General features: G+C 34.3%; 2 protein-coding genes across 5 annotated transcripts in view; one reads left to right on the forward strand and one right to left on the reverse strand.

Annotated features, from left to right (window-relative positions):
- LCORL (ligand dependent nuclear receptor corepressor like) overlaps positions 1-8418 on the forward strand; it is a 188351-nt gene extending 179933 nt beyond the window's left edge. Inside the window, exon 7 of one of the 2 annotated variants that reach the window (XM_024119429.3) lies at positions 6570-8418. In XM_024119429.3, the coding sequence (XP_023975197.1) occupies positions 6570-6750 (181 nt within the window). In that variant the 3' untranslated portion in view covers positions 6751-8418. The remainder of the gene's footprint in view (positions 1-6569) is intronic. The other variant, XM_055086125.1, reaches the window with a different exon arrangement.
- Positions 8419-8521: 103 nt separating this feature from the next.
- Positions 8522-27501, reverse strand: part of NCAPG (non-SMC condensin I complex subunit G) — a 38899-nt gene continuing 19919 nt past the window's right edge. For all 3 annotated transcript variants that reach the window (XM_024119427.3, XM_007101874.4, XM_028492101.2), the window contains 8 exons: positions 23332-23556; positions 15846-16027; positions 15386-15560; positions 13000-13161; positions 12635-12773; positions 12159-12242; positions 9864-9939; positions 8522-8923 (listed from right to left, as the gene is read on the reverse strand). In XM_024119427.3, the coding sequence (XP_023975195.1) occupies positions 8824-8923; positions 9864-9939; positions 12159-12242; positions 12635-12773; positions 13000-13161; positions 15386-15560; positions 15846-16027; positions 23332-23556 (1143 nt within the window). In that variant the 3' untranslated portion in view covers positions 8522-8823. The remainder of the gene's footprint in view (positions 8924-9863; positions 9940-12158; positions 12243-12634; positions 12774-12999; positions 13162-15385; positions 15561-15845; positions 16028-23331; positions 23557-27501) is intronic.

Consider the following 27501-nt stretch of genomic DNA (forward strand, 5'->3'; position numbering starts at 1 on the left):
TTTTTTTTTTAGATTCCATATATATGTGTTAGCATACAGTATTTCTTTTTCTCTTTCTGACTTACTTCACTCTATATGACAGACTCTAGGTCCATCCACCTCACTACAAATAACTCAATTTCGTTTCTTTTTATGGCCGAGCAATATTCCATTGTATATACGTGCCACATCTTCCTTATCCATTCATCTGTCAGTGGACACTTAGGTTGCGTCCATGTCCTGGCTGTTGTAAATAGAGCTGCAATGAACATTGTGGTACATGACTCTTTTGGAATTATGGGTTTCTCAGGGTATATGCCCAGTAGTGGGATTGCTGGGTCATATGGTAGTTCTAGTTTTAGTTTTTTGAGGAACCTCCATACTGCTCTCCATAGTGACTGTATCAATTTACATTCCCACCAACAGTGCAAGAGGGTTCCCTCTTCTCCACACCCTCTCCAGCATTTATTGTTTGTAGATTTTTTGATGATGGCCATTCTGACCAGTGTGAAGTGATACCTCACTGTAGTTTTGATTTGCATTTCTCTAATGATTAGTGATGTTGAGCATCCTTTCATGTGTTTATTGGCAATCTGTATATGTGCTAATCTTTTATTGAAAAAGTAATTTTCCTAAAATTGGTTGCAGTAAATTGCAAATCTAGGACTCTGATCCGAGACCCTCAGATTTCCCAGTCTTGCTCTTAACCACCAGGTTTTTCTGCTCCTCCAGTAACCACATCGAATGATCAAAAGCAAGTCAGAAAAAATGGCTGACTTAAAATCTCCCCCTTAACAATCTATCAAAGCCTTTAAATTCAGCAGCATCTTACCAAAGGGAAATTTTACTCTCAAGATAAATTAAGTCTTTTAAAAAAACCAAAAAACCTGTACAACCTAAGTCTTAGAGAGTTTGCCAACAAGAGAAAGGATCTATTTGGTCGTGTTAGACCTCATGGTTCACTAGTGGACCCTGTTTACCTGGCTACATTGTATGGCTTTTTTACATTTGATCCCCTTTAAGCCCAGAGATTCAAAATTAAACTGTCGTATTATTATCTGACAATACAAATTACAGGAACAAACTAGTATGGTGAACATTGTAGAAACAAATCATACACATATCTGCCATACTTTATTCCCACACATGTAATTTTTTATTTTGATTTTTGTTATTAGTACTAACTCACATTTATTGACTCCTTACTATGTGTCCAGCTGGGCATATTACACGCCTTCTCTATGCCAGGTGCTTTATTTACATCAACTCATTTAATAATCACATTACCCTTAAGATGTGGTATTCTATCTTCACTGTCCAGTTAAATTGAAGCTTAGAGGCTAAGGAGTGTACACTCAGCGGGTGAGTGATTTGATTCAGGATCAGAACTCAGGCTCTAAAGTCTCCCTCTGTCCCACTTTCCTAAAATCCTCATCCCTAAAGACCTATTTCAAATGCTTTTCCCCCTCATCTCCCCACTTCTGGGATTCATCTTTCCCTTCTCTGTAATCCCGTTGTCCTTAGCTACTCCTTTTATTTTTTACTGCTTTTAATTCTGGTAATTTATGAATACTTTTTCCCCACTGTCTCCTTACCAAGCTGCAAAACCCTTGAAGACAGATACCATCACAGTCTTTTATATTCCTAACGTATTAGGTAGGTACTGGTTAAGGATTTAACTTTACTTAACAGCGGACCTGGCTGATGAACACATGCCAGCTCCATATAGAACTGAAACATTTTGCTCTGTGGCAAGGTCCTCTATACTGGCCTCCTAGAACCTAAGAACCTTCATATTTAGGGTCCAGTAGACCAATGACTTCATTTTTATAACTTATTACATCCAAAACATGGGAATACACTTGCCTACTTCAGGAAGGTTCTCTGCTCTAGTTTTGCAAATTGACAACCATATCATGATATTTGGACAGATTGGTAGAGAGCTCAGGGTCAAAGACAGTGCTGAGCTACAACTATTCAGTAAACTTTTTACTGAATTAACAGTAATTAATTCAGTTAATTATTTCCAAAGGAAAATAAACCAGTCACCCACTGGCGTTAAGTAAGTTCAAATTTGATGGTTTCAGGGACATTATAGCAACTATTCAAATTCCAAATCCTATATCAGAATTGTTTACCCATGCATACAGCTGAGTTCTTTCTCTCTTTGAAAAGGTAAACTTGTGTTCCCTGAAACCCTTAACCTGAAGAATAGTTTTATGGTAGCTCTCATGTCAATCTCTGCCCTAACGTTTTTTCTTTTTTCACACTGAGAAATTAAAAGATATGACTGGCAGCCCCCTCTTTAGTTAAACATAAAGAAAATTCATGCTCTAAACATATAGGTCTCCTGGATAAGGTTATGGCCATAGACCAGACATGTGGTGTATGTTAAGTATTCTAAAGAAATAGATAAATGGATATTAACACGAAGGGAGAATCATGACAGAATCACAAACCAAGAGTCAGTGTGCAGGATAGTGTAAATAGATCATAGGCCCTGAAGACTCACTTAGTTGTGTGACCTTGGGTCAGTTATTTTACTTCTTTGAGCCTCAGTGGATGATTGTTAGAACTTAATCAGGTAATGTAAAAAAGGCTTTTAGCATAGTACCTGGCATATAGCAACTGCTCTACAAATGCTATTTTTGGGACCTGTCTTGATCACACTAAAATTTGTTTCCTGCAGTGTGGCTCACTTAAAGTTTATTGTCTGTATGACAGAAATGAACTATCACATATCTCTAGTAATAAGCAAAAGAAGTTTAAATTATAAGTTGTATATATTAAAAATTATTTTTGTTAGAATTATCAGTATCACTTTAAATCACAGATGATAATTGTTTGGATTTTCATAACTCACAAATGATTTTTATCTTTTATACTTTCCAAATGCACATATTCTATATACTTTCATTCAGATGGTGGAGAGGGGCTTTGTCTTAGGGTGAGTGAAATTACTGAAGTATTGAAAGTAGGCTGAGCTGTGTGCCATAATCATTGCAGGCACCCTTTGCCCTTATTCAGCCTCACTTACCATCTGGGTTCCTGGATGGTAGCGATAGAGATAGAAGGGGCCTTACTTCGGATAAGTACCTCTCTCCAGCTTCTTCCCCCTTTCACCAAAGTATGTGCATTTGCATTTGTTTATAGCTCCATATGGTTATTAAAGCATGTTAACTCTCATTAGATCATCAGAAACATGTAAGCAGGGAAGATGTCATTTAAGGTTTTTTTTCTACAGATGAGGAAAGTGAGGCTGAAGGAGGCTAAGGTTACATGTCCAAGGTCATACATAAGGCTGATTATTAATATTGTCAGAACTGGAACCTGGGTCCTTACATTCTTTTCCCCAATTCTTTACTCTCAAGAGTACCACTGGATACACTATTGCTGGGCTTTCATTAGAATCCTGGATATGGACATATAAAGCCACTTTATCAGATGATTCAAATGCTGCTCCTTAAGCTTTTTAATCATGATGTAAAACAGAGAAGCCATGAAATAAAAGACTGATAAATTTGATGATATAAAATTTAAAATGGATTCATGACAAACTCACTGTAAGCAGATACAAACAACAAATAAACTAGGCAGGGTGGGGAGGGGTGGGTTTGTAAATCACACAGAACACAGGATTAATTCTTAACTGCCTGGCAATACAGTTAAGATGAGAAAAGTCATCGTCTCAACTGGCAACACAGAAAAGGAAATACAAATGGCTTCTAAGATATGAAAATAAGTTTAACTTTACTGAGAAGAGAAATGCAAATTAAGCAAGGGCATACAATTTTTTAAGCTTCCCTAAATTTTATTATACATTGTTATAAGAGTGTGAGGGAAGACATTTTCATATATCATTGGTCAGAGTGTAAAAAGGTACAGTCTATGAAGGGAATTTTGGTAGTATCTATCAATCAAATTTTTTAAAGCACCCGTTGACCCAGCCATGCCAATCCTAGACATCAGTCCTGAAGATGTACTTGCATATATACTTAAAGAGACACATATAAGAATATTCAATACATTGATTTTTGTAAGCAAAAGATTGGAATAGCCCAAGAGTTTCTCAGTTGAAGACTGGCTAAGTCAATTATGACACAGCCATAGAATGGAGTTCTATGTAGCTATTAAAAGAATCAAATATTCATTGTACAAATATGGAACAATATCTCCAAAATATATAAGCAAGATACAGAACAGTATTCAGAATAGGGGGAAAGGAGATATCTGAAAGACATATATACATATATATCAATGTGGAGAAACTATCTGGAATAATACACAAGAAATTGGCAACAGTAGTTGCTCCTGGAAGAGGGGCTAGGAGCAGTGAGAGACTCCATTGTATAACATTTTGTAGTTATTGATCTATTTTTAATTTTGCAAATTTATTACCTATTTTTAAAACATAAAAAAATCATTGTTTAAAAAATACATCAAGAAAAGTTGAACATTTATTAATCTTTCACTTGTTACAAATGTGTATGATTCTATGACAAATTTCTAACATTAAACGTAACTAGTCAAAATTTTAATTTCCAAATATAAAGGTACTATTTGTTAAAAATTCCTATAGACTGCAAATTTTTTGAAAGCGTGGACTATATCTTCATCTTTGTATCCAAAAGTGCTTTCTGATGGGTATTCAATAAATGTTAAATAATTTGACTGGTAGAGAAGATGGAATTGAAAAGTGCTCTGGTAAGTAAGTACTGGCTTATAATTAGAGATCGAGATTCTTATATTAGTCCTCATACATCTGGTTAGAACACTCTGAAAAAGAGCAGTTTATTTTTCTATTTTCCTATATCTTAGTTTCCCTGTCACCTCTTAAAAAAAAAAAAAAGCGGGGAAGTGGGGACTAGAAAGGTCACTTCTAGCTCTGCTGTCCTAATGCCTCTGGTTCTAGCACTTCAAAATCAGTAGTGCCCAAACTTCAAACACCAGCTAGGTTTTTTTTGTAGGTATATATTTATGAATTAAACATGTCAATCTGTATATTGGTACTAACATTTAGTTCTCTTTCTTGACTATTTATTTTCTTCCCATGCATGTGTATAGTTTTGTGCATCCTGGCGTTTGTGTTCCCAAATTTGGAGTACACTCTCTAGAAAAGTAACTTTAAAAGTCTTTAAAGTATTGAGAAGAACAATAGTGTAGTTACTGAGTAGTATTCTCTGATGAATACACCTTTATCAATCCAATAGCAAACAGAAAACAGAAAAAAAAAATCATTTTTAGGACTATGATTTGTTGCTCCATGCCATTGTTTTCTTATTTTGGAGTTTGATGCCTGATATACTTACCTACCAAGCTACCTCAATTAATTAACATCATTGTATTTTTATAGCTTGCTTTAGAGTTTCTCAAAGAGTCATACATCAGACTTTGTTTTGAAAATACAGATAAAAATATGAAGACTAGCAGTCCTTGGAGGAAGGAAAAACATTACTGTTAGTGATCATATCTCTAGGTTTTGGATTTTTTTGTAATGATGATTTACTATTTTTGATGAATAATCATCTTTTAAGCTGTCATTTTGTTTCATTATCTATTTATAAAAATTGAAACCATGTCATTCGGTGGAACTGGGACTGTTTGGGGAGAACTCAACTCAGTGAAAATATGATGGCTGTTAAAATATGGTTTAACAGGTTAAATCTCTGGCTTATTGAATGGCAAGTGAGTCAGTTGTTTGAAGTTGTAAGGAGAGATCAGGAAAATGCTACCGAAGTCTGGATGCTGCTGCCATTTACCAACTCTAATAAGCCACTAAAATACTACGCAACTCAGCTTCCTCTTTACGAGTGGGAAGAATCACTGACCTGCGGTTGAAGAAAGCTTAGGAATGATGTAGTCTAACTGAACTGATCAGTTGTGTCAAATGAGCTAATGTATAGCAAGCTATTAAATTATTTCTAAACGTAAGGATTCACATCTGAAGATGTGAATTGACTTTAATATTACACGTGTGGAGTGGCTAGCTATCCTTTGGACTCTCAAGTTTCTGTGATTTTTTAGAGAAGATTCTCATCAGAGAGCTAGTAGACAGGCATAAGGGAAAGAGCAAGGACTGTATTCCAGTTCCAGCCCGTGACTCGACTTTATTTGTACTGGAACTCTCTGTGACTCACTTTTACCGTTTCTTATGAGCTTACAGTATACCAACCTTGCTTGGTGGTTATGAAATTTGAGATAATGCATGTGACTGTGCCTAGAATATGGTAGGCATTCAACAAAGGTTAATTCCTTCTTGTCTCAAAGTGGCTGTGATCCTGGTAGGTTAAAGGAAAAGTTAAAAGAAGGGTTGAATCCGGCCAAGCTCAGTAGGCTAAATATCCTTTCTGATGTATACTGATGAAATCTGTATATGCTATTTTTGTCCAGTGGTATCATCTGAGTGACCTCTCAATTACCTGTGTTGAATTCAGTTCATTAAGGAGACAGGAGCTAAAAAAACCCCAACAATCAATCATCTCTATTGTTTAGAGGTCTGAACAATAAAACTACTGAATTTTCTTTTACAAGGTTGATAGTTTCTTTGAAATTAAAGTAAAACTAAAGTGCTTTACACTTTTTTTTTCCAGCATGCTACAAGTGAAAACTGATGAGAAAGTGAATTTGTCTGATGGGAATACAGCAAGTTGCCCTTTGAGCCCCATTAAGATGTGCCTTAATCGTCCCATTGAATGGAATCTGAATTTGACAGCAGCATCTCTAGCGAGCTGTACAGTTCATAACCAAAATCTCAAAAGTGAAGAGAAATAGATTGCAGTTCTTCTTGCACTATCCTTATTTTGTACGTCAACATTCTTCCTGCTGATAAGCATTTATCGATTGATTTTGAAATATTTCTAGTCTTGTGATTTGTCTATATATTAAATCATTAGCATTAATCATTTTGATTATATTTGTATGTTTTTTTACATGTTTTACACCAGACCATTGTGGAATTTTGCAGTACAAATGGATTTTTGAAGTTTCTCTTTTTAATGGTATTTTGTGAATTTTTTACTAAGTTTAAATATATAATTGTCCCCAGTTTTATTTCCGTGCACAATGTCTTAATATATAATGCATTGTGAGATTTAGAAGGCTAGTATTGTAAAGATTTGTGATTACCTGACCCATGAACAGTTGTATAACAGGTGGATACCAACTACCTCGAAGCAAATTGGTAAAAGGCAAAGGTATCTCTTAGAAGTATATCTCTTTCAAAGTTATATATGTATAGAAAAATTGATCATAGTTTATCTCATCAAGTGGCATGTTTCCATTCATAAGGAGAATTTGAACTGATCAGTTATTTCTCTGTACTTTTAAACCTATACAGTCTGGATTTTAAGAGCAATGGCACAATTGCATGTTGACTCTTCAGCAAATCTGTGACTCTTGCAGATAAGAATACTGTTTGGTTTTTGTAAGTTATCCATTTTGAATGAAAAATGGTAAATGGATTTACATCCATTGATTTTATTGTATTTTAGCCATTTATTTTAAAGTGTAAAGGGATGTCTTAAAATGAGGATAATATTCCTTACCTCTTTAGTAGTACAAAAGCATAGCTTTTGTGATTGGCTTATGTGATTGTGTCCAAAACTTGAATGGTAAGAATACTCAAAGTCTGATGCTTAATTTTTCCCATGGCTGAGAAGGAAAGCTTTGGTATGGTGGTCCATGTAAAGTATGTAAGAACATGGCTCCTTCCCTTTGGATAGCCTGGCTATGGGTTAAATGGGATTTAGTTTATTGTGTTTCTAGAGACTTTTACTTATGGCACATTTTGTGTACCTTCTAAGTCCTTATTTCTCCCAGCCTACCCAACCCCCAAATTATTTTTAAAAAGACAGGGATTTAACAAAAAGGCTTACATAAGGAATTTGAAGCACAGGAAAAGACACAGAGCCAACAGAATGAGAAACAATCATCTATTTTTCATTGTTTTATATCACCACCATATCTGCCTTTTCCTTTTTCTTAATAAGCATTCTTTGTAACCTTTGGACTCCTTTTATATTTCTAAGTTTTATAAAGCACATATACATATGTAATGTAGCAATTTGGCTCAAAAAAGCACAGCATTCTTACTTTAGCTCCATCTTAGAAGATCACTTTAAATAAATGGCCTCTGGTAAATAAACTTAAAAAAGCACAATTATTATTAAAACCAATGTATTAGATCCAATGTTTGTTAGGGTATTTCTATTCTGAATAATAGAGATGATTATCAGAGGAATAAAAGATGTTTGGTTGGGAGTTACAGAAGGAAAGAGGACTGATTTGACACGGTGTAAGTTTAAGTCAGGCAAGTGCCAATTCAGAAAATAAATTTACAGTGAAGAAATAGTGCTCATTCATACATTAGTATATAGTGGACTTCCTGTCACATTCTTTTCCTACTAGTATTTTTTATTACCCACAATAAATATTTTGTTATGCCAAAAACATAGAGAACTCCATGATTAATATGTATATGTGAACATTTCCCTAACCCAGGAACCATCGTAACATAAGCAAACTTGGGCTCTCATATGCAAACATTCTAGGAAAAAAATTACTCATGCATGTAGCATTCCTGGGCCCACCTTAGATTCTGATTAAATCCATGACTGATGGAGATGGTCTGTGGAGCACACTGATGGACGCTGTCTCACTGCTTCAATACAGGCTAAAGTAATGTGGAATCACACAGCAGAAAGTTCTACAAGAATCAGACTTCTTCTAGTTTTCATACAAGGGTAACTTTATTAAAGCAAAGAAATGAACATAATTTTAATGGACATTTTTCAAAGGACTCCACCTCCATCATATCTTCCCCTAATTTTTATCTTCACTGAGAAATTATGCAAGGTTAAGTTTACTTTTTTCTAGTGCTGCTGTCTTGGCTCGTCTTGGTAGTCTCATCTTCATTTCTGATTCTGGCTCTGGAACTTCATGATCACTAAACATGTTGAAATACACCAATTTAAATACAAGCTTTAAAACCAGTTTATTTATAAATAAAACTTTGTTTCTATCATTCTATCAGTGTGTGATTGATATCCTGATTCCATTAGGCTTAAAACTGAAATCTCAAAACCAAAAAACACCAATTGGCTATCCAGCAAAATGAACCATGGAAAACCTAACTAACTTTTTTTAGTATCTACATGGAACCTGGTATTATACAGAAAAAAGCAAAAAAACAAAAACCCAAACTTCTATAATGAAGCTTGTAATTAAACAGGAACCATAACAACTGCCCAAGAGTTTTTGGGGAAACTCAAGTAGTGAAAAAATAAGTTCTATTTATTTAGGCAATACATTCCTAAAACACTGTTAACAGCAAGTTTCCCCAAAAGATACTTTAAATTTAATTAAAACTTGATCTAAAGTTATAAACTGAAAATATATACATTTTACCTATGAATGAATGAATGCAAGACAGCTGTAAACAGCTTCCAACAATGGCTTATTGGCAGAAACCAAAAATAAACAGTATATCACTAATATCATCCAAATTATAGGCAGAATTATTCTATCATTATAAATGTAGAGAACCCAAATCTGAATCTCAATAGTTTGCTAATTCAAGTTCAGAGAAGTCATACATACATGATCTTATAATTAAGAGGAATACATGGAAATACAATTTGAAAGAACATAAAGATAACTACCTAGTACTAAAAGCCATGTCAACGAACAGGAAAAGCACACAAGCCAGAGGAAGTCAAATGCTCTTAGATACATAATCTAAAAAGCTGTAAATTTTCACGGATTATCTTGTTACATAATCACAGTATAAGCAAACTACAATTTTTTTTTTTTTTTTTTTACTTCTAGACAAATTTTTTTTTAAATGAAGATAAAACCTCTACATATTCTAGACGTGCATGGCATACCTTTCAGAGTCAGCCTCAGCCTCAACAGTCTGACGTCTCCTGTTCGTTCTAGCTGAAGCTATCACTTTTCTCCGTCCTTAAAGATAGTATATAATTCATTATCAAAATCTATTATTAATTGCTCATTTTTAACCTGTTTTCTGGGTTACCCAAATCCTTTATTTTTCCCTCTTCAACACCCTTTCCTCCTAGTTCCCAGCCACCTTGATACAAATTATCAACACCATGGAGAAAAGGAACCCCAGCAAGATCAAAATTTTACTAATCTCTTTTGTAAGCTCTTATAATAGGCAAGGGAAAAGATGGAAATTGAGTTATAGGTGGCAAATTTTGTTAAATTTATTTGGGGGAAAGAAGCATGTGAAAAATGTTATATAAAGAAAGTACCTCATAGCACAAGGTATATGGAGAACCTAATGAAAATTAAAGTTAAAAAGAGAGGTTAAGCCCATAAAACGGATCCTAAATAAACAGAACTTTAATCAGTAAGGTATGGTTTATTGTAAAATATTCAAACATATACGTGGTCAATTCAAATGTGTGTTCTAGAACATTTCAGTATAAAAATTAAAGCCCTTTATATGCTGGGGGGTTACAAAAATTCTACTAGCTAGAAATTCACAAGCTTAATAAGCAGTGAAGTGGCCTGTGATGCTCATGTATGATAATAAAACAGCATATATAAATGAAGTTTGAGCTATTAAAAAAAAGAGGTGGAGTTCTTATACCTGACTAAAAGCAATCTGATCAAAACCAAATTATTCAGTATGATCATTTGGTTGAAATTTATATACCCTACTTATTCAAGTGAGACTTTTTGTTTCTGTTTTCTTCCAACTGTACATATTTGCTTGTAAACTTCTAATGCAGTTATCCCCAAGAAAACATCCAACAATATGGGACTAATGTGGAACAATTGTCCAGCAATTAGCATTTAAATAACTGATTGGCTACAAAACAATATTTTTTTCCACTACAAAACAATATTTTTTTCCATTTAGAAAAAAATTAAGTCTACACAGAAAAGGGCCTCAAAAAATATTTTTCAAGGATTAAAATAATGGTTGGTTCATAGGTGGAATTATTAGCATTCTTCTGATTAGTTTGCTTGGATGTGTTTTCTGATTCTTCTGTAATAAGCATGCATTGCTTTTGTAATAAGAAAATAATAAAAGATTAAAAAGACCTTGAATTTCACATTTTTTTTCTAAGTGATCCCCTAATAGTCAACATTTACTTTATTCCAGCAAATCCCGTATTGTTGGATATCCCTTTGGAAATAAACTATGTTGGGAAAGTATGAAGTAAAACGGAAAACAGAAGCCCAGAAAAATACTAGGAGGATAAAAGGGACAAAAATACTTAATCATATAAAGGACAGACCACAAACAACTGATAATATAAATATAGAATCATCGTTCATCATTTGATAATAAAAATCTTAATTTAACCCAAATAGTCCTTTGCAGTATGACGTTCTGCATCATATTTCTTTCAATCAAAAGCACTTGAAGCAACACTGATGTCTTTTAGACACAAAGGAAAACCTAATATCAGCTAAAACAAATCAAAAAGAAAATAAAGGATACTGAGGACAATGAATAATCTTTATACCTATCTAAGGAAACAAAGTATTTCACTGGATAACAAAACTCAAAAGTTTTATTATAAGGTTAGTCAATCCAGGGGACTTCCCTGGTGGCACAGGGGTTAAGAATCCGCCCACCAATGTGGGCGACATGGGTTCGAGCCCTGGTCCAGGAAGATCCCACATGCCATGGAGCAACTAAGCCCGTGTGCCACAACTACTGAGCCTGTGCTCTAGAGCCCGTGCTCCGCAACAAGAGAAGACACCACAATGAGAACACCGCACACCACAACGAAAAGTAGCCCTGGCTCGACGCAACTAGAGAAAAGCCTGCACGCAGCAATGAAGACCCAATGTAGCCAAAAATAAATAAATAATTTTTTTAAAAAAAGAATCCACCTGCCAATGCAGGGAACATGGGTTCAATCCCTGGTCCGGGAAGATCCCACATGCCGCAGAGCAACTAAGCCCGTGCGCCACAACTACTGAGCCTGCGTCTAGAGCCCGCACACCGCAACTACTGAGCCCACACACAACTGCTGAAGCCCACATGCCTCGAGCACGTGCTCCGCAACAAGAGAAGCCCCCACTCGCCGCAACTGGAGAAAGCCATGCGCAGCAACAAAGAACCTAATGCAACCAAAAATAAATAAATAAATAAATAAATAAATTTATTTTTTAAAAAAGCTAGTCAATCCATACATTACCTCTGTTGGTCTTTTGCTGAGTGGATTTCATTCGGGTTGCTTTTACATCCTTGACAGGAGTTATATATACTTCTTTGTTGTTTTCTATTAAAGGAAATAATACAATTATTAATTAACTAAATTAAAAGTAGCCTCATGAAATACATTAAATGATCAAATCAATGACAACCAGTCCCAATAGCAGCTATTGAAAATTTATCATAAATAAGTGTTCCAAAAAAATGTGAACACTGGAAAATAAGCAAGCAAAACTCTTAGGAACATAGTATGCATGGTCATATGGTGAGAAATATACACAAAAAAACTATACAGTAAACACTTATCAGTAATACACTTTCCTAAGGGGATTTAATTAAAAAAACTTTTCTTCCATTTCTGACATACAATCACATATATGTTAGAGGAGGAAAATAATGTATCTCAGTAGAGATGAAAAGGACAGAATCTTATAAATACTCAGGTTAGTATGTCATTACCATCTTCACTTTGAAAAACAGTTGTAGTTGTGTTGTCATCCTGTGCCGCTACAACTTGGTCACCATGTTCTTTATTTCCTTTTTCTAACTGAACCTTGATTTTCTCCAAAGCTCTCACACATGTTCTATCTTTTACTAGCTGTAACAGAAAACTTTTTTTAATGCAGCATTTTCTAATCTTTCAAAAACGCTATATACTGATAAAGTTAATAAAACATTCTAAAAATCCTATTAAATTTATGAAGGAAATCTTTACTTCAAATGAGCAGTCACAGCATACTAATGTATGTATAAATTAATAGAATCATGTAAATTCTACTTTGATAAAAATTTATACACATTAAGAGTAACTAGAAACTACTTACCTCCAGAATCTCATTCAGTAGAACCAGAAGATCTTTAGCAAGACTGCTAGTGAGTTCTAAAGAACTCAAGGCTTTCGTATAGACCCGAATTTCTGGTGAATATGGACATGTTAGGATCTCATTGCAAATTTTTATAGCCAGATTGTCATGAACTGTTAAGGCCTGGAAAATCAAGAGAAAAATCCTTGTCAACTGAAATGGTATGATTACAATACAGTCTGACACATCTTATCATTTCCAACTAATTATCTTGACATAATCCCAAAATGCCTAACAAAATTATCATAGGCCTCCCCATGTGAGCTCCCCTTCTTGTAGAGTGGATGCTGTGGTACAGGGCCCAGATCCATCTGCTTTACTACTGACCATTCATTCTGCAGGCTACCACGAGTTATGGAGGCTAAAAGTTCCCAGGTGTAGAACTGATCCAAGCTGAAGACAATGGGCTCTGCCTAAGGTCACACTTCCCCCGCAAGGGTTAGTCCACATTTAATAACTGGTAGATGTACAGGTACAACAGCCCAGCCTTGTTTCAATTCTGGACAAAGCAAAGAACTATCCCAATTCTGGAACTTCTGTGAGATCAGCTGGGACCTTAAGACTGCATGACAGTTCAACTTCTTCCTCTGCCCAATCTATTTCCCTCACTCCTCCAAGATGCTGATCATGAGAGTACGCCCTAATGTCAACAGCTTCTTTGAGGTCTTCTGTCACCCACACTTAGGACCTCAGAGTTATCTTGGATTCCTCCATCTCCCTTGCCTCACACAAAGTTCTTTCTTCTAGGCTTTTCTACCTGCAATTTTTTTTCTATGTCAATTTCTACTACTTTTTTCTGTCTGCTTTCTACTACTATGTTCTATTATTCTTTTCCTGTAAGCTTTTATCTCCTAATTGTATCAACTTTTAACTGCTCTCTTTATTAATATTCTCTCCCTACTCCTCTTACCAATTCACCTCACCTAATGAAACTGACCACCAAATTAATCTTCCTAATTAAGTAACTGTCATCTTATTAACCCTTTCATTATACGCCCTGCAAATAGAGTCAACTCCAAATTCCCTATCCTAATCTTCTTCCCTACCAGGCCTATTCAGGATCCTTAGCTGACAGATTTTTTCCACAGTTCCCCAACATGACTTGTACTACCAGCTACATTTAATCACCTTTACTAAAAGTCTTTCTCTCTATCCAAACCACTCCCCAAATCCCAACAAGGCCTAAGTGAATTCTACTCAGTGAGATTTAAAACTAGTAATGCTGTACTCATCACCCATACCACATGAAACTTGCCATCTTCTAAAGTGCTAAAGCACTTAGTAGCTATATCACTGACCCTTAATATATTTTGCCTTAATATCCATTGTAATCTTCTTTCCAATAACATGTAACATAGTAACTCAAATGAAGTATGCAGTCACTAAATAACAAAACAGAAGACCAATATTTTCAACTTAATCAGCTGGCATCTGAAATAATTCATTAATTTTCAATATGGTAAATGTTTGATCAAATGATATTCAAGGGTTAAAAACCAGCTTACATGTAATTTGTGGGCGAGTATGCTCTTCGAATTAAAAACAAAACTAAGCTTGAGGTGAGTTTCATTCTTTGAATTCTCCTTCCTTGTATCAGAAACAGAGCAGGTAAGCCAACAATTGAGGACTCAATGAGTCCTACATAACAGGTCATTATTCAGAATGATTAACAGCCAGAACTAGGTGAGGAGGGAGTAGTAAGGATGATGAATTTTCGGTAACTTCTTTTCAGTAGCAAAAATGTTAGCACTGATTACTTCTATTTTTATATGATTATCTCCCCATTTCCCAAAAGATTTTTTTCTTAAAGTATAGTTGATCTACAATATTATATTAGTTTCAGGTGCACAAGAGAGTGATTCAATATTTTTATAGATTATACTCCATTTCAAGTTATTATAAAATAATGGCTACATTTCCCTATGCTGTACAGTAATCCTTGTAGTTTATTTTATACATAGTAGTTTATGTCTCTTAATCCCCTATCTCTATCTTGTCCCTCTCCCCTCCCCTTCCCTACTAGTAACCACTAGTTTGTCCTCTATAACTGTGTTTGTTTTGTTATATTCATTCGTTTTACTTTTTAGAGTCTGCATATAAATGATAGAGTATTTTTGTCTTTCTCTGACTTATTTCACAAAGCATAAAACCCTCTAGGTCCACCCACATAGTTGCAAAAGATCTTTTTCTTTTTCTTGCTTTGTGTTATGTGCTACCATATAAACTAGAAATCTCAAGATCTATATGCAGCTTCTCACTATTTCAAAGAATCTATGAGAGGGATTATTTTGCCAAAGCATGCTAGTTACCATCCCTAGACCATCCACAGGCTAACATACTCATCTACCTGATAATCTTGGGAATTCTTGGCCTGAGGATTTAATCCACTTGGTCTTGTCAAATCTACAAGTAACTCAGCAACATTAGTGATGTCTATTTCAGCTAAAGGAGAAGATGCAGGGGCATTGGCCAGTGTTTGTAGAGTTGGAAGAAACGCTTCTTCAAAACATTCCTGGTTAGTCCTATTGAAAAACAATTTGAAGTATGTTGGCAAAGAAAAAACATGATTCTTTAAAAAGCAGCAACAACAACATTATATATAAAATGCACCCCACCAAGATACAGTACATATTCATCTAGGAAAGAGCCAAATAATTCAGGTAGATAGAATCTAAGTACGTTCTTCTCATTTCCACACTTAGCACTGAAGAAAAAGAACATTAACAACAAAATGCTATAGATATGACTCATAGGGAGCCTGAATTTAACTTCAAGTTAGATTTTGATTTATCGATATGACTAAATACCTGCTTGCATAAGCAAACATCGGGAAGAACACGCCTAGGCAATGTCGAAGTCGAACATCCTCTTCAGTCACAGGATTGTACCATAACAAGACAAGACGAGAAAGAATTCTGCTGCTGACCAAAAGCCCAGAAAACATCAGCTTGGCTAGTCCTTCTGCAGCTCCTGTCCTGAGTTCAGACACCTATTAAAAATGACTTTCATTTAAAAGAAATTTTTTATTTGTATTTCCTTTTTAAGCCTTACATTGTAGCCTAAAATAAGTATTTTTATATAAACTATCCAAAATCATTCCTGTTATTATGAATTATTTTAAAGGCACATAAAAAGATTTTGTTTTTTCCTTTGAGGTTAAGGCTATGTGACAAATTATTAGACTAGCTATGAAAACTTCAATTCCTTTTAAACTTTAGAAAAACCAAAAGATCTTATAATATTGTGAAACCAGAAATCAAAACAATATGTATTAAACACTTATCATGGTGCTAAGATATAGAAAACCTTCAGTAATGGTCTCTGCCATCAGAGAAGGTGCCTATAAATGAAAGCTCCAGAGGTGGGTGTGGCAATGTGTGTGAATAATAGGTAAAATGTGAACAGAAGGTGCACAAGTAGAAAAAGGCATTCCTAGAAAGAGAAACCAAAACAAACCTTGAGAAGAAAATGGAAAAGATGTAGTGGTATTCAAATGGAGGTACAGGTATAAAAGAGTAGTAATTAAAAATACTGGTTATTGAGCCTGAATTAAATTCAAGCCTCTGACACTTCCTACCTGCATGATCCGATCCTGTGCATATTACTTAATTTCTTTGTGCCTCACTTTTTTCATATACAAAAAAAGGGATAATAAAACTACTTATCAAAAAACACAAAGAAATAATACATGTAAAGCTCTAAGGAGTGCTATCTACACAGTAAATCCTCAACAAATGTCGGTGATTATTTATTATTATTGATAGAAAGTAAGTTTGCTCAGTGATCAGATTAGAGAGACCTCGAAAATTAGGTAAAGAAATATGGTTGAAGATTTTTGAAAGGGTAGGGAGATAAGATTTAAATGAGATTTCAGGAAATTTATCTAGACAGGCCATAATCTGGGAATGAAAGACACGTCTAAACTAGAGGCGACAGGAGGAAAAACAGAGGAATGAGCAGATACAAGAACTATTTCAGAAATTTTTCAAAACTAAAAAATAAGAAGAAAAATGTAGAGGTTGATAAGATTAATAAGTAAGTGCCAGGGTACTGGCATGTGCTTTCCACATACAAACTCATTTAGGGCTCACAACAACCATGAGGGCAGAGACTTTGTTCCACTCAGCATTGTACTCTCAAGAGCATATAATGACTGGCACATAAATAGCTCTCAAATATTTGTTGACTAAATTAAAGAATTATCCCACTGAATAGGCATCATTATTCTCATTTTAAAGATAAGGAAACAGGACAGAGACAGTAAATACCTTATTGAAGATTCACAGACACTACCAGAACACAAATCTTTAAGTCTCCAATTCCAAAGGCTGCATGCCCTCTGTCTTTTTAAAAATTTCTAATATGGGGATTTTAATTGGGACAGGACTGCAAGTCTTTAAAGCATGTGAAAAACTATTATTTATGGCCCAGAGGACAGTCAAGGAAGTCAAGATTTTTTAGTGGTTATGACAAAAATAAAATAAAAGCCACAGAATCTAGTTTAGCCAGAAAAAAGATTAATGTACCTGTACTATTTTAAAAAACAAAAACAAAATTCATTCATCTACTGTCAAACAGTTTTCATGTGCAATAGTTTTCCATCTATGCAATGTCAGCAAGCCCACAGCATTAGACAACTGCCAACGAGAAGTTAGTCTATCACTTGGCTAATAACTCAAAATTTAAGAAAATACTGATACAATTATACTCCAATAAAGATAAAAGAAAATATTGATAAGGAAGGACTTATCTCCACCATTTTGCAGTCCAAATGTGAAGTCAAAAATATACAAAAGACATTAAATATTGATTTTAAAAAGGTCAATTCATCAAAAAGATAATTATAAACATATACACAACAAACAACAGAGCCCCAAAATATATGAACATACACTGACAGAATTGCAGGGATAAAGAGACAGTTCTATAATAATAACTGAAGACTTCAATACTCTACTTTCTGTTATAGACAGAACAACTAGACAGACCAATAAGGAAATAGAGGATTTGAACAACACCATAAATGAACTAGACCTACCAAACATATAGAACACTCCACCCAAAAATAGCAGACCACACATTCTTCAACTGCACATGGAACATTCAAGAACAGAGGCTATATTAGGCCCAAAACAAGTCTTAATAAATTCATAAAGAATGACATTATACAAAATATCTTGTCCAACTACAATGGAATACACCTGAAAAGCAACAAGAGATAAAAACTGTAAAATTCACAAGTCTGTAAATTAAACAATACACTCTTCTTACACACCAAACGTCAAAGAAGTCATCAAAATGAAAATCAGAAAATAATTAGATGGGGGCTTCCCTGGTGGTGCAGTGGTTAAGAATCCGCCTGTCAATGCTGGGAACATGGGTTCGAGCCCTGGTCTGGGAAGATCCCACATGCCACAGAGCAACTAAGCCCATGCGCCACACTACTGAGCCTGCAAGCCACAACTACTGAAGCCTGCGTGCCTAGAGCCCGAGCTCGCAACAAGAGAAGCCACCACAATGAAAAGCCCGTGTACCGCAACGAAGAGTAGCCCCCGCTCGCTGCAGCTAGAGAAAGCCTGAGCACAACAACAAAGACCCAACACAGCCCCGCAAAAAAAAAAAAAAAAAAAAAAATGCAACAAACAAAAACTTATGGTGTGCATCAAAAACAGTGTTCAGAGGGAAATTTATAGCAGTAAATGCCTACATTAAAAAAAAAATCTCAAATCAATAACTTTACACTTTAAAGAACTAAAAAAGAGATAGAAAATCGGGGGTGGGGCAGGGAGAATCAATGAAACCCGAAGTTGGTTCTTTGAAAACATGAACACAATTGAAAAACCTTTGGTTAGACTAACAAAGAAAAAAAGAAGATGCAAATAACTAAAATCAGAAATAAAAGCAGGGACATTACAACTGACCTTACAGAAATCAAAAGGATTATAAACAAATAATAAGAACTGAATACCAACAAATTAAACAGCCTAGATGAAATGAACCACTTCCTAGAAACACACAAATTACAAAAATAGACTCAGGAAGAAATAGAAAATCTGAACAGACCTATAACAATAAACAGATTGAATAAGTAAATCAGAAACCTCTCCAAAAGAAAAGTCCAAGACCAGATGTGTTCACTAGTAAATTCTACCAAATATTTAAAGAAGACTTGACAAGAATCTTTCTCAAAGTCTTCCAAAATAATAGAAGAGGAGAAAACAATTCCTATCTCAGTTTATGAGGTCAGTATTACACTGATGCCAAAGGCAGACAAAGACCAATACAAGGAAACTACAGACCAATTTCCCTTATGAATACAGATGTAAAAATCCTTAATAAATTACTAGCAAATGGAATCCAACAACTTATTAAAAAGATTATACACCATAACCAAGTGGGATTTATCCAAGGAATGCAAGGATGGTTCAACGTAAGAAAATCAAGCAATGTAATGTACCATAGCAATTTTTTTAAAAAATCACATAATCATTTCAATTGATGTAGAAAAACCATTTGACAAAATTAAACATGTTTTTATGACTGGAAAAAAAAACTCAAATAAAAACAGAAGAGAACTTCTTCAAAATGATAAAGGGCATTTATGAAGAATCTACATCATACTCAATGGTTAAAGACTGAAAACTTTCCCCCTAAGATCAGAAACAAGACAAGGATGCCTGCTTTAACCACTGCTATTCAAGATTGTACAGCAAGTTCTAGCCAGAGATATTAGGCAAGAAAAACAAAAGACATTCAAATTGCAAAGGAAGAATTAAAACTGTCTCTTCACAGATGACTTGGTCTTATAGAAAAAATCCCAAAGAACACACACACACACACACACACACACACACACACACGGAAACTATTGTACAAGAGCTAACAAATGAATGCAGCCAAGTTGCAGGATACAAAATCAAATCCACACACAAAACAGTTGAGTTTCTATACAACAAGAATGAACAATCCAAAAAAGGAAATTAAGAAAACAATTCCATTTACAATAGCAACCAAAATAAAATATATAGGAATAAATTTAATCAAGGAAGTAAAAAACATGTACCCTGAAAACTATATACCATTTCTGAAAGAAATTAAAAATGACCTAAATAAATGTAAAGATATTCGAGAGCTCATGGACTGGAAAACATAACATTAAGATGGCAATACTGCCCAATGCAATCTACATATTCAATGCAATCCCTATCAAAATTCCAATAGACTTTTTTCCAGAAATGGAAAAGCCAATCCTCAAATTCATAAGGAACTGCAAGATACCCCAAATAGCCAAGACAATACTGAAAATAAAGAACCAAAGTTGGAAAACTCAACTTCCTGATTTCAAAACTTACTATGAAGTTACATGAATCAAAACAGTCAGGTACTGGCACAAGGGTGGACACAAACAATGGAAAAGAATTGAGAGTCTAGAAATAAACCCATATTCCTATGATCAATTGATTCTCTCACTCTCCACAATGGTGCTAAAACAATCCAATAGGAAAAGAACAGTCTCTTCAACTAATGGTGCTGAGACAATTGGATGTCCACAGGCAAACCAATGAAGTTGGACCTCTACCTCACACCATATACAAATATTAGCTGAAAATGCACCAATCCACCTAAATTAAAAGCTAAAGGAGTACAACTTTTAGAAGAAAACACAGAGATAAATTTTCATGACTTTTGATTCGGTAATGTATTCTTAGATATAACACCAAAAGCACAAGCAGCAAAAGGAAAGATAAATTAGTCTTCATCAAAATTTAAAACTTTTAAAAAATCTAAGGACATTATTTAAGAAACTGAAAAGACAAACTACAGGAGAAAATATCTGCATATCACTTATCTTTTAAGGATCTACTACCCAGAATATATAAAGAATTCCAAAGGACAACCTAATTTAAAAATGAGCAAAGGATTTGAATAGATATTTCTCCAAACAAGGTATACAAATAGCCAAAAAACACATGTAGATACTCATCATTAGTTATTAGGGAAAGGCAATTCAAAACGAGATGGCTAAAATTTTTAATAACAATTTTTTCTTATTAATAAAACAACAAAATTATTTTAAAATAACAAGTGTTGATAAGGATGGAACCCTGTTCTTTGTTGGTAGGAATGTAAAATGGTTCAGCTGCTATGGAAAACAGCTTGGCAGGTCCTCAAAAAGTTAAAGAAATTACCACATGAAATCATGAAATGCCTACAAAAAACAGGATAGTAAGCTCCTTAACATAGGTAACAAAAGCAAAAATAAACACATGGGACTATATCAAACTGAAAACCTTCTGCACAGCAAATGAAACTATCAACAAAATGAAAAAGCAACCTATGGAATGGGAGAAAATATTTGCAAATTATATATCTGATAAGGGATTAATATCCAAAATTATATATAAAGAATTCATATAACACAATAGCAAAAAGCAAATAATTTGATTAAAAAATGGTCAGAGGAACTGATAAACATTTTTCCAAAGAAGACATACAAATGGCTGACAGATACATGAAAAGCTGCTCAACATCACTAATCATCAGGGAAAGGCAAATCAAAACTACAATGAGATATCACCTCACACTGTTAGAATGGCTTTATCAAAAAGACACGAGAAAAGTGTTGGTAAGGATGTAGAGAAAAGGGAACCTTAGTGCAGTGTTGGTGGGAATGTAAACTGGTACAGTCATTCTGGAAGGCAGAATGAAGTTCCTCAAAAAATTAAAAACACAATCCAATTTTGGGGTATATATCCAAAGGAAATGAAAATAGAATCTCAAAGAGATATCTGCATGCCCATGTTCATTGTAGCATTATTTACAAGAGCTAAGATATGGAAACAACCCACGTGTCCATCAATGAATGAAGATGTGAGATATATAGTGCAATATTATTCAGCCATAAAAAGAAGGAAATCCTGCCATTTGCAACAACAGGGGTAGACCCTGAGAACATTATGCTAAGTGAAACAGCCTGACAAAGACAAATACTGCATGATATGACTTATATGCAGAATCTTTTAAAAAGTCAAACTCATAGAAACAGAGTAGAAAAAATGGTTGCCACAGACTGGTGGGTAGGTGAAATATGGAAAAGGGTATACTATCAGTTCTATTATACTTAAAAAAAAAAAAAAAAAAAAAAAGAATTCTAGAGACCAAATGTAAAACATGGTGACTAGCTGATAACACTACTGTATTACTGAAATTTGCTTAGAGAACTTAAATGTTCTCAAAAAAAAAAAAAAAAGATAAATATGTGAGGATGTATTAATTAACTAGTTGGGACAGGGATCAGGGACAAAATCCTAAAAACAACAACAAAGGATTAATATATGACCAAGCAACCCCACTTCTAGAAATATACCCAAAAGAATTGAAAATAGCTACTCAGACAAATACATCTTCACAGCAGCACTATTCACAATAGCCAAAAGGTGGAAACAGCCCAAATATCTTTCAATGGATGAATGGCTAAACAAATTCTGGTATATACATAAAATGGAATATTATTCTGCCATAAGAAGGCTTGTGATATAAGCCACAACAGTCTTGAAAACAAGCTAAGTGAAAGAAAGCAGACACAAAGCCACATATTTTCTGATTCCATTTATAGGAAATATCCAGAAGAGTTACATCTATAGAGACAAAATGCAAATTGGTGGTTGTTAGGGGCTGGTGGTAGGGGAAATAGGGAGCAACTGCTTAATGGGTAGATTCCTTTTGGGATAATGAAAATGTTTTAAAAATTAGAGGCACTAGTTGCACTATATTTTTAATGTACTAAATGTCAATGAATTGTTCACTCTAAAATTGTTAATGTAATGTCAATTTCACTTCAACAAAAAAAATTAAAATTTTATAATTTAAATGTTTACATGTTATAAAAATGTAGTTCATGAGTACCCTAAGAAAAGAGATCTAATCCCATATCATACCTTAGAACTTCTACCCACCCAATGTAAGATTATTTTCAATTATTTTTTAAGACCCTTCAGGGGAAAACTTGTAAGTCACAGATCACAAAGACAGAGACAAAAGATGAAAAAATAACAACCCCTCCCAATAGTCATTTCATTTTTGTTTACACTTCAATTCTCTACACAATGTAATCTGATAGTGAGAAATTAGGTATAATAGAAGTGAAAGTAGGATTTAATTATAATATTCAAAATGCAAATTAAAAAAAAATGTTAGCCAAGTTCAAACTTCAGCCTAAAAAATACAAAGAGGATAAACATATATATGCTGACAATAACCTTTCACAATAATAGGGCTATGATTATTTCTTACCTCGCTATCTAAAAAATCAGAAAGTAGTTTCAGAACATTCTTGGTTGTATCAGCCTCTTCAGATTCTTTTGACTCTTGCTCTTCATTAGTGTTTACTTCTGCACCTTCACTTTGAATAGCTTTGATTTTTTTCGTTTTAAATGGTTGAAATCCAAATGCCATCAGTTGGTCAAAGATTGCCTTTAAAGCACTTATTTTTATTGTCACATCATCAATTTGCAAAACCTAAATCGAAACATCCCCCACCAAAACCAAATTAGGTATATTTTTATTCTGCTTATGCTACATAAAATTAACATATATCTTACTATTAATCTAATTGCAACAACAGTGTCAAATCTATATAAATATTTTTTAAAACTTAAGATTTATTTTAGTTATTTTTATTTATACCATGACACTTTTATATTTCCTTCAGAAAAATTGCCTTCAGTCAAAAAAATTCCCTGAACTAAAGTCAAGCTGAATTATATTATTTGTTCCTTTTATATACAAAAACGTATATGTTTAACTATGATTTTATTATTTTTTTAAGATCTAGAAAAACTGTTCAATATATTGCAATTGTTTGGGGCCATCTATCAAGACAAAAACATTACATTCTAACCAATGAAAAGCATTCAGTGGAACATCAGTACTCTTCTAGGTTATCAAGTTTCATTAAAGAAATTTTTCTCTTATTAGCTCAATAAATTCAGATTTCATTAATAGTGAATTCAGTTTTCATTGAACTGGACTTCTTTATAAAAGGAAGTGAACCATAAAACCCAGCAGTTTCTATGAGTCTATCCTGAATCCATAAAACCCAGCAGCTTGTATGAGTCTATCCTGACTTAAGAAAACCAAATTCTTACATACCAAATTTCAAAGCCATAAAAAAAATAGAGCTGAATATTTCTACTATGAAAAGATTTACTATATTTTTTAATGCACTTAAATTTTGGTCACTGATAAGCTACTTGGCTATACAGCTTAGCCCATAGAATGAAGAAAAATCACCCACAAGTTGGTCAAATGAATGGAGAAAAATGGCTCAAAATTACAAAACTTCGAAGGAAATTTCAAGACACATCTATTACATATTTTCTTATGGCAAGACCTGCAAATCTGCCAAAGCCAAATGCTTATTTATAAGAATGTACTGTCATGACTATTCTCTACAAATTCTAAACATGCTACTCTCAACGGCATCTTGGTTTTCCTTGTCCTGCTCAGTTCCTCACTGGCTAGCAGTAGCTCTCAATATTGGATAAAGAAAGAATTCTAAATGAAATAATTTCCCTCTCCTGCCTTTCTAACAAGTGTGGATATATTTCTTAAGTCAATTTCTATTACTAAAACTTGATTAAAAAAAAAACTGATTCCTTACTCCCCCAAAATACTGCTCTTTTCCCTTAATCTAAAATCTTCCAATGATAGCTCTGAAAATACCTTTATAAAGATAAGTAATTGAATCTATTCAGTGGTTAAATTCTTTTGATTGCGAACCCCTTTGAGGATCTAATAAAAGCCTACCTCATAATAACATTCAAAATATAGGCAAAATTCCACATACAATTTATTTTACTACATTTGTATCTGGTATCATTCACATTTTTAATGTACAAAAAATTATACCTAGCTATTTTTTTCAGGCAAACATTAATAGCTAGTCCCTGAAAAAAGTTCAGAGATCAAAGTTGTTTAAAGTTAAAAAAAGGTAAACTTTAATTTTTAAAAATTTTAATTCTATGACAGGCTATTAACTGTTTTGATTTGAAATTAAGGTAAAATTATGGAATGGTCTTGATAATAAACATTCATTTATTTTTCACATGAACTTGATTTTGACAATTCTTTTTCACTACAAAAAATTATATAGGAGCAAACAGTATCAAGGCTCCTATAGCTCCGTCAAATGGGGTATGAGTTAGTATTAAATAACTTCCTATTGCTCCAGGACACTTGTAAACATTAAATTCATATTACATTTCTTCTGTCTGAAATGACCAAAACACTTATTATTGATGTTATGTCAGCAAAAATTAAAAGGATCAAAATCCACATTTCGTCTTTAAAAGTCAAGTGAATTTATGTGCCTTTGGAAAGAGTTCTATGGTATTTCTTTTGCTGCAGTACTAGAAATTTTATATAGTTGTCTAACTCTAATCTCCTCTACTTGAAAGCAACAACTTCTCAATACAATTTTTCAGAAGTACTCATAATGGTATATAGGGCATCTTAATGAACGTTTTACCTCATTTTCAGAGTAAAAAGCGCTATACTTAATAAGCTAGACATAAATGAACCCTTCACTATCAAATGTTCTAGTAAGGTTTTTCTTCCACTTAAATAAAAAGTAATGACCTGGGGTCAATCTAGCACTTAATGACCCATCCTCTAGAAAGCCAGGAAATTGAAATAGAGAACTTACTGGTTTAATTTCTTAGCAAAACCTCTTTGAAAATGTAGTATTTTATTTCCCGGGCACGTATAAAGCCAATAGATTTCACAATAGTAAACAAGACTCCCTTTAGAATTACTACCAGAATCAATGATGCCAGTACCTGCTGATATAAATAGTAATGACTTTGTATAACACAGGGAGATTCATTCATTCATCTTGGAGCAAAACCAGATGTATGGCCAAGCACTATAAATGATTCATCTGGACAAAGTACCAAGATTTTTCTTCCAGTTTGTTTGAAAAGAAACTGTACACCATTTTAAAGATAATATTTGACATTCTAAGTTTCCCAAAGGATCTCACAATAATAGAAATTTTTCTCTGATAACAAGCATGGGATGATAAATACAAACAAAGCACTGTCAGGAATTTAATCCTTGCACATTAAATGAACTGATTAGATGTCAAGTACTCCAAAAAAGGAAATTACAACAAAATGAAATTTCTGAGGACTGCCTTTTGACAAAAGCATGGTTTTAATTTTCTTCCTTTGATACAAGTCACAAACAGTTTGACCATTTCCAGAACACATGACTTCCCCAAGTTCTCCCTAATTGTATGTTTTCTTTTTCTTGGCAACGTCATATGCAACATTAAAGGATGCTTCAAGGTAAGGATTTATGTTGGGGGACTCAACTATTGGTTGAGTCTTTTAATATAATCTTCATAAAAATGATAATCCATGTTGCCATGTGTTATTTTCAAGTTGAACATGCAAAGCACTCCCATTCACCTGTTGGCAAGCAATTTGCACTAAAATTCCTTGCAGCTTTTTTAATCCCATTACATTTGACAACACAAAGAGGCTACATAAATCACACTGTCTTTTTACATGGGGAGGTGGAGGGAAGTATATTTTCCAAGTAAAGCTAGGCCCAAATGTTAAAAACAGATGTCCAAAGGAGTTAAAAAGTCAAATGCATTCCACTGATACACTAGACTTAATCCCCTCTTGTCTACTCAGTAGCACTCTAGCAGCTGCCCTCTCTTCCCTATATTCAATTTTTTCCTTTCAAATGGGTCATTCTCATTAGGATTCAAACAGGCTGTAATTTTCTCCATCCTAAAATAATTCAAACCAAACCAAAAACTCTTTTTACCCCATATCCTCTCTTGCTACCACTCCATTTCTCCATTATTCCTAACAAAATAAAATCTTGAAAGAGTTGTCTACACTGGCTGTCTCCAATTCCTCTCCCATAATTCTCTTCGGACCACTCCAATAGGCTTTGCCCTGTGCATAAACTAGGGCACATGAAAGTCACCAAACACTTCCTTACTTGCCAGAAATGGTCAACTATGAATCCTTATCAACCAGTCACCAGCATTAGACAGTTGGGTCACCCTGGCCTCTCTAAAATACCATCTTGACTTGCCTTCTAGGACATCACACTCTCCCCTAACTATCTACTTCACCTTGGTCTTTACTGGTTCCTCTTCATCTCTCTAACCTTAAATGTTGCCCGAGCCCTAGGGAACTATAAAGTTGAGATCTCCTCTCAAACTATACTCATTTGTCATGTAACATCCAGTTTCTAGGCATTGGATACTATTATAAAGACTTCCAGATTCCTCTCCCCAGCCTGGGCCTCTCTCCTATCTCCAAACCCACATAAAAATGCCTATTCAGGGCTTCCCTGGTGGCGCAGTGGTTGAGAATCCGCCTGCCGATGCAGGGGACACAGGTTCGTGCCCCGGTCCGGGAAGATCCCACATGTCGCAGA

The sequence above is a fragment of the Physeter macrocephalus genome, chromosome 7 (genome assembly GCF_002837175.3).
Source record: "Physeter macrocephalus isolate SW-GA chromosome 7, ASM283717v5, whole genome shotgun sequence".
Taxonomy (NCBI): Eukaryota; Metazoa; Chordata; class Mammalia; order Artiodactyla; family Physeteridae; genus Physeter; species Physeter macrocephalus.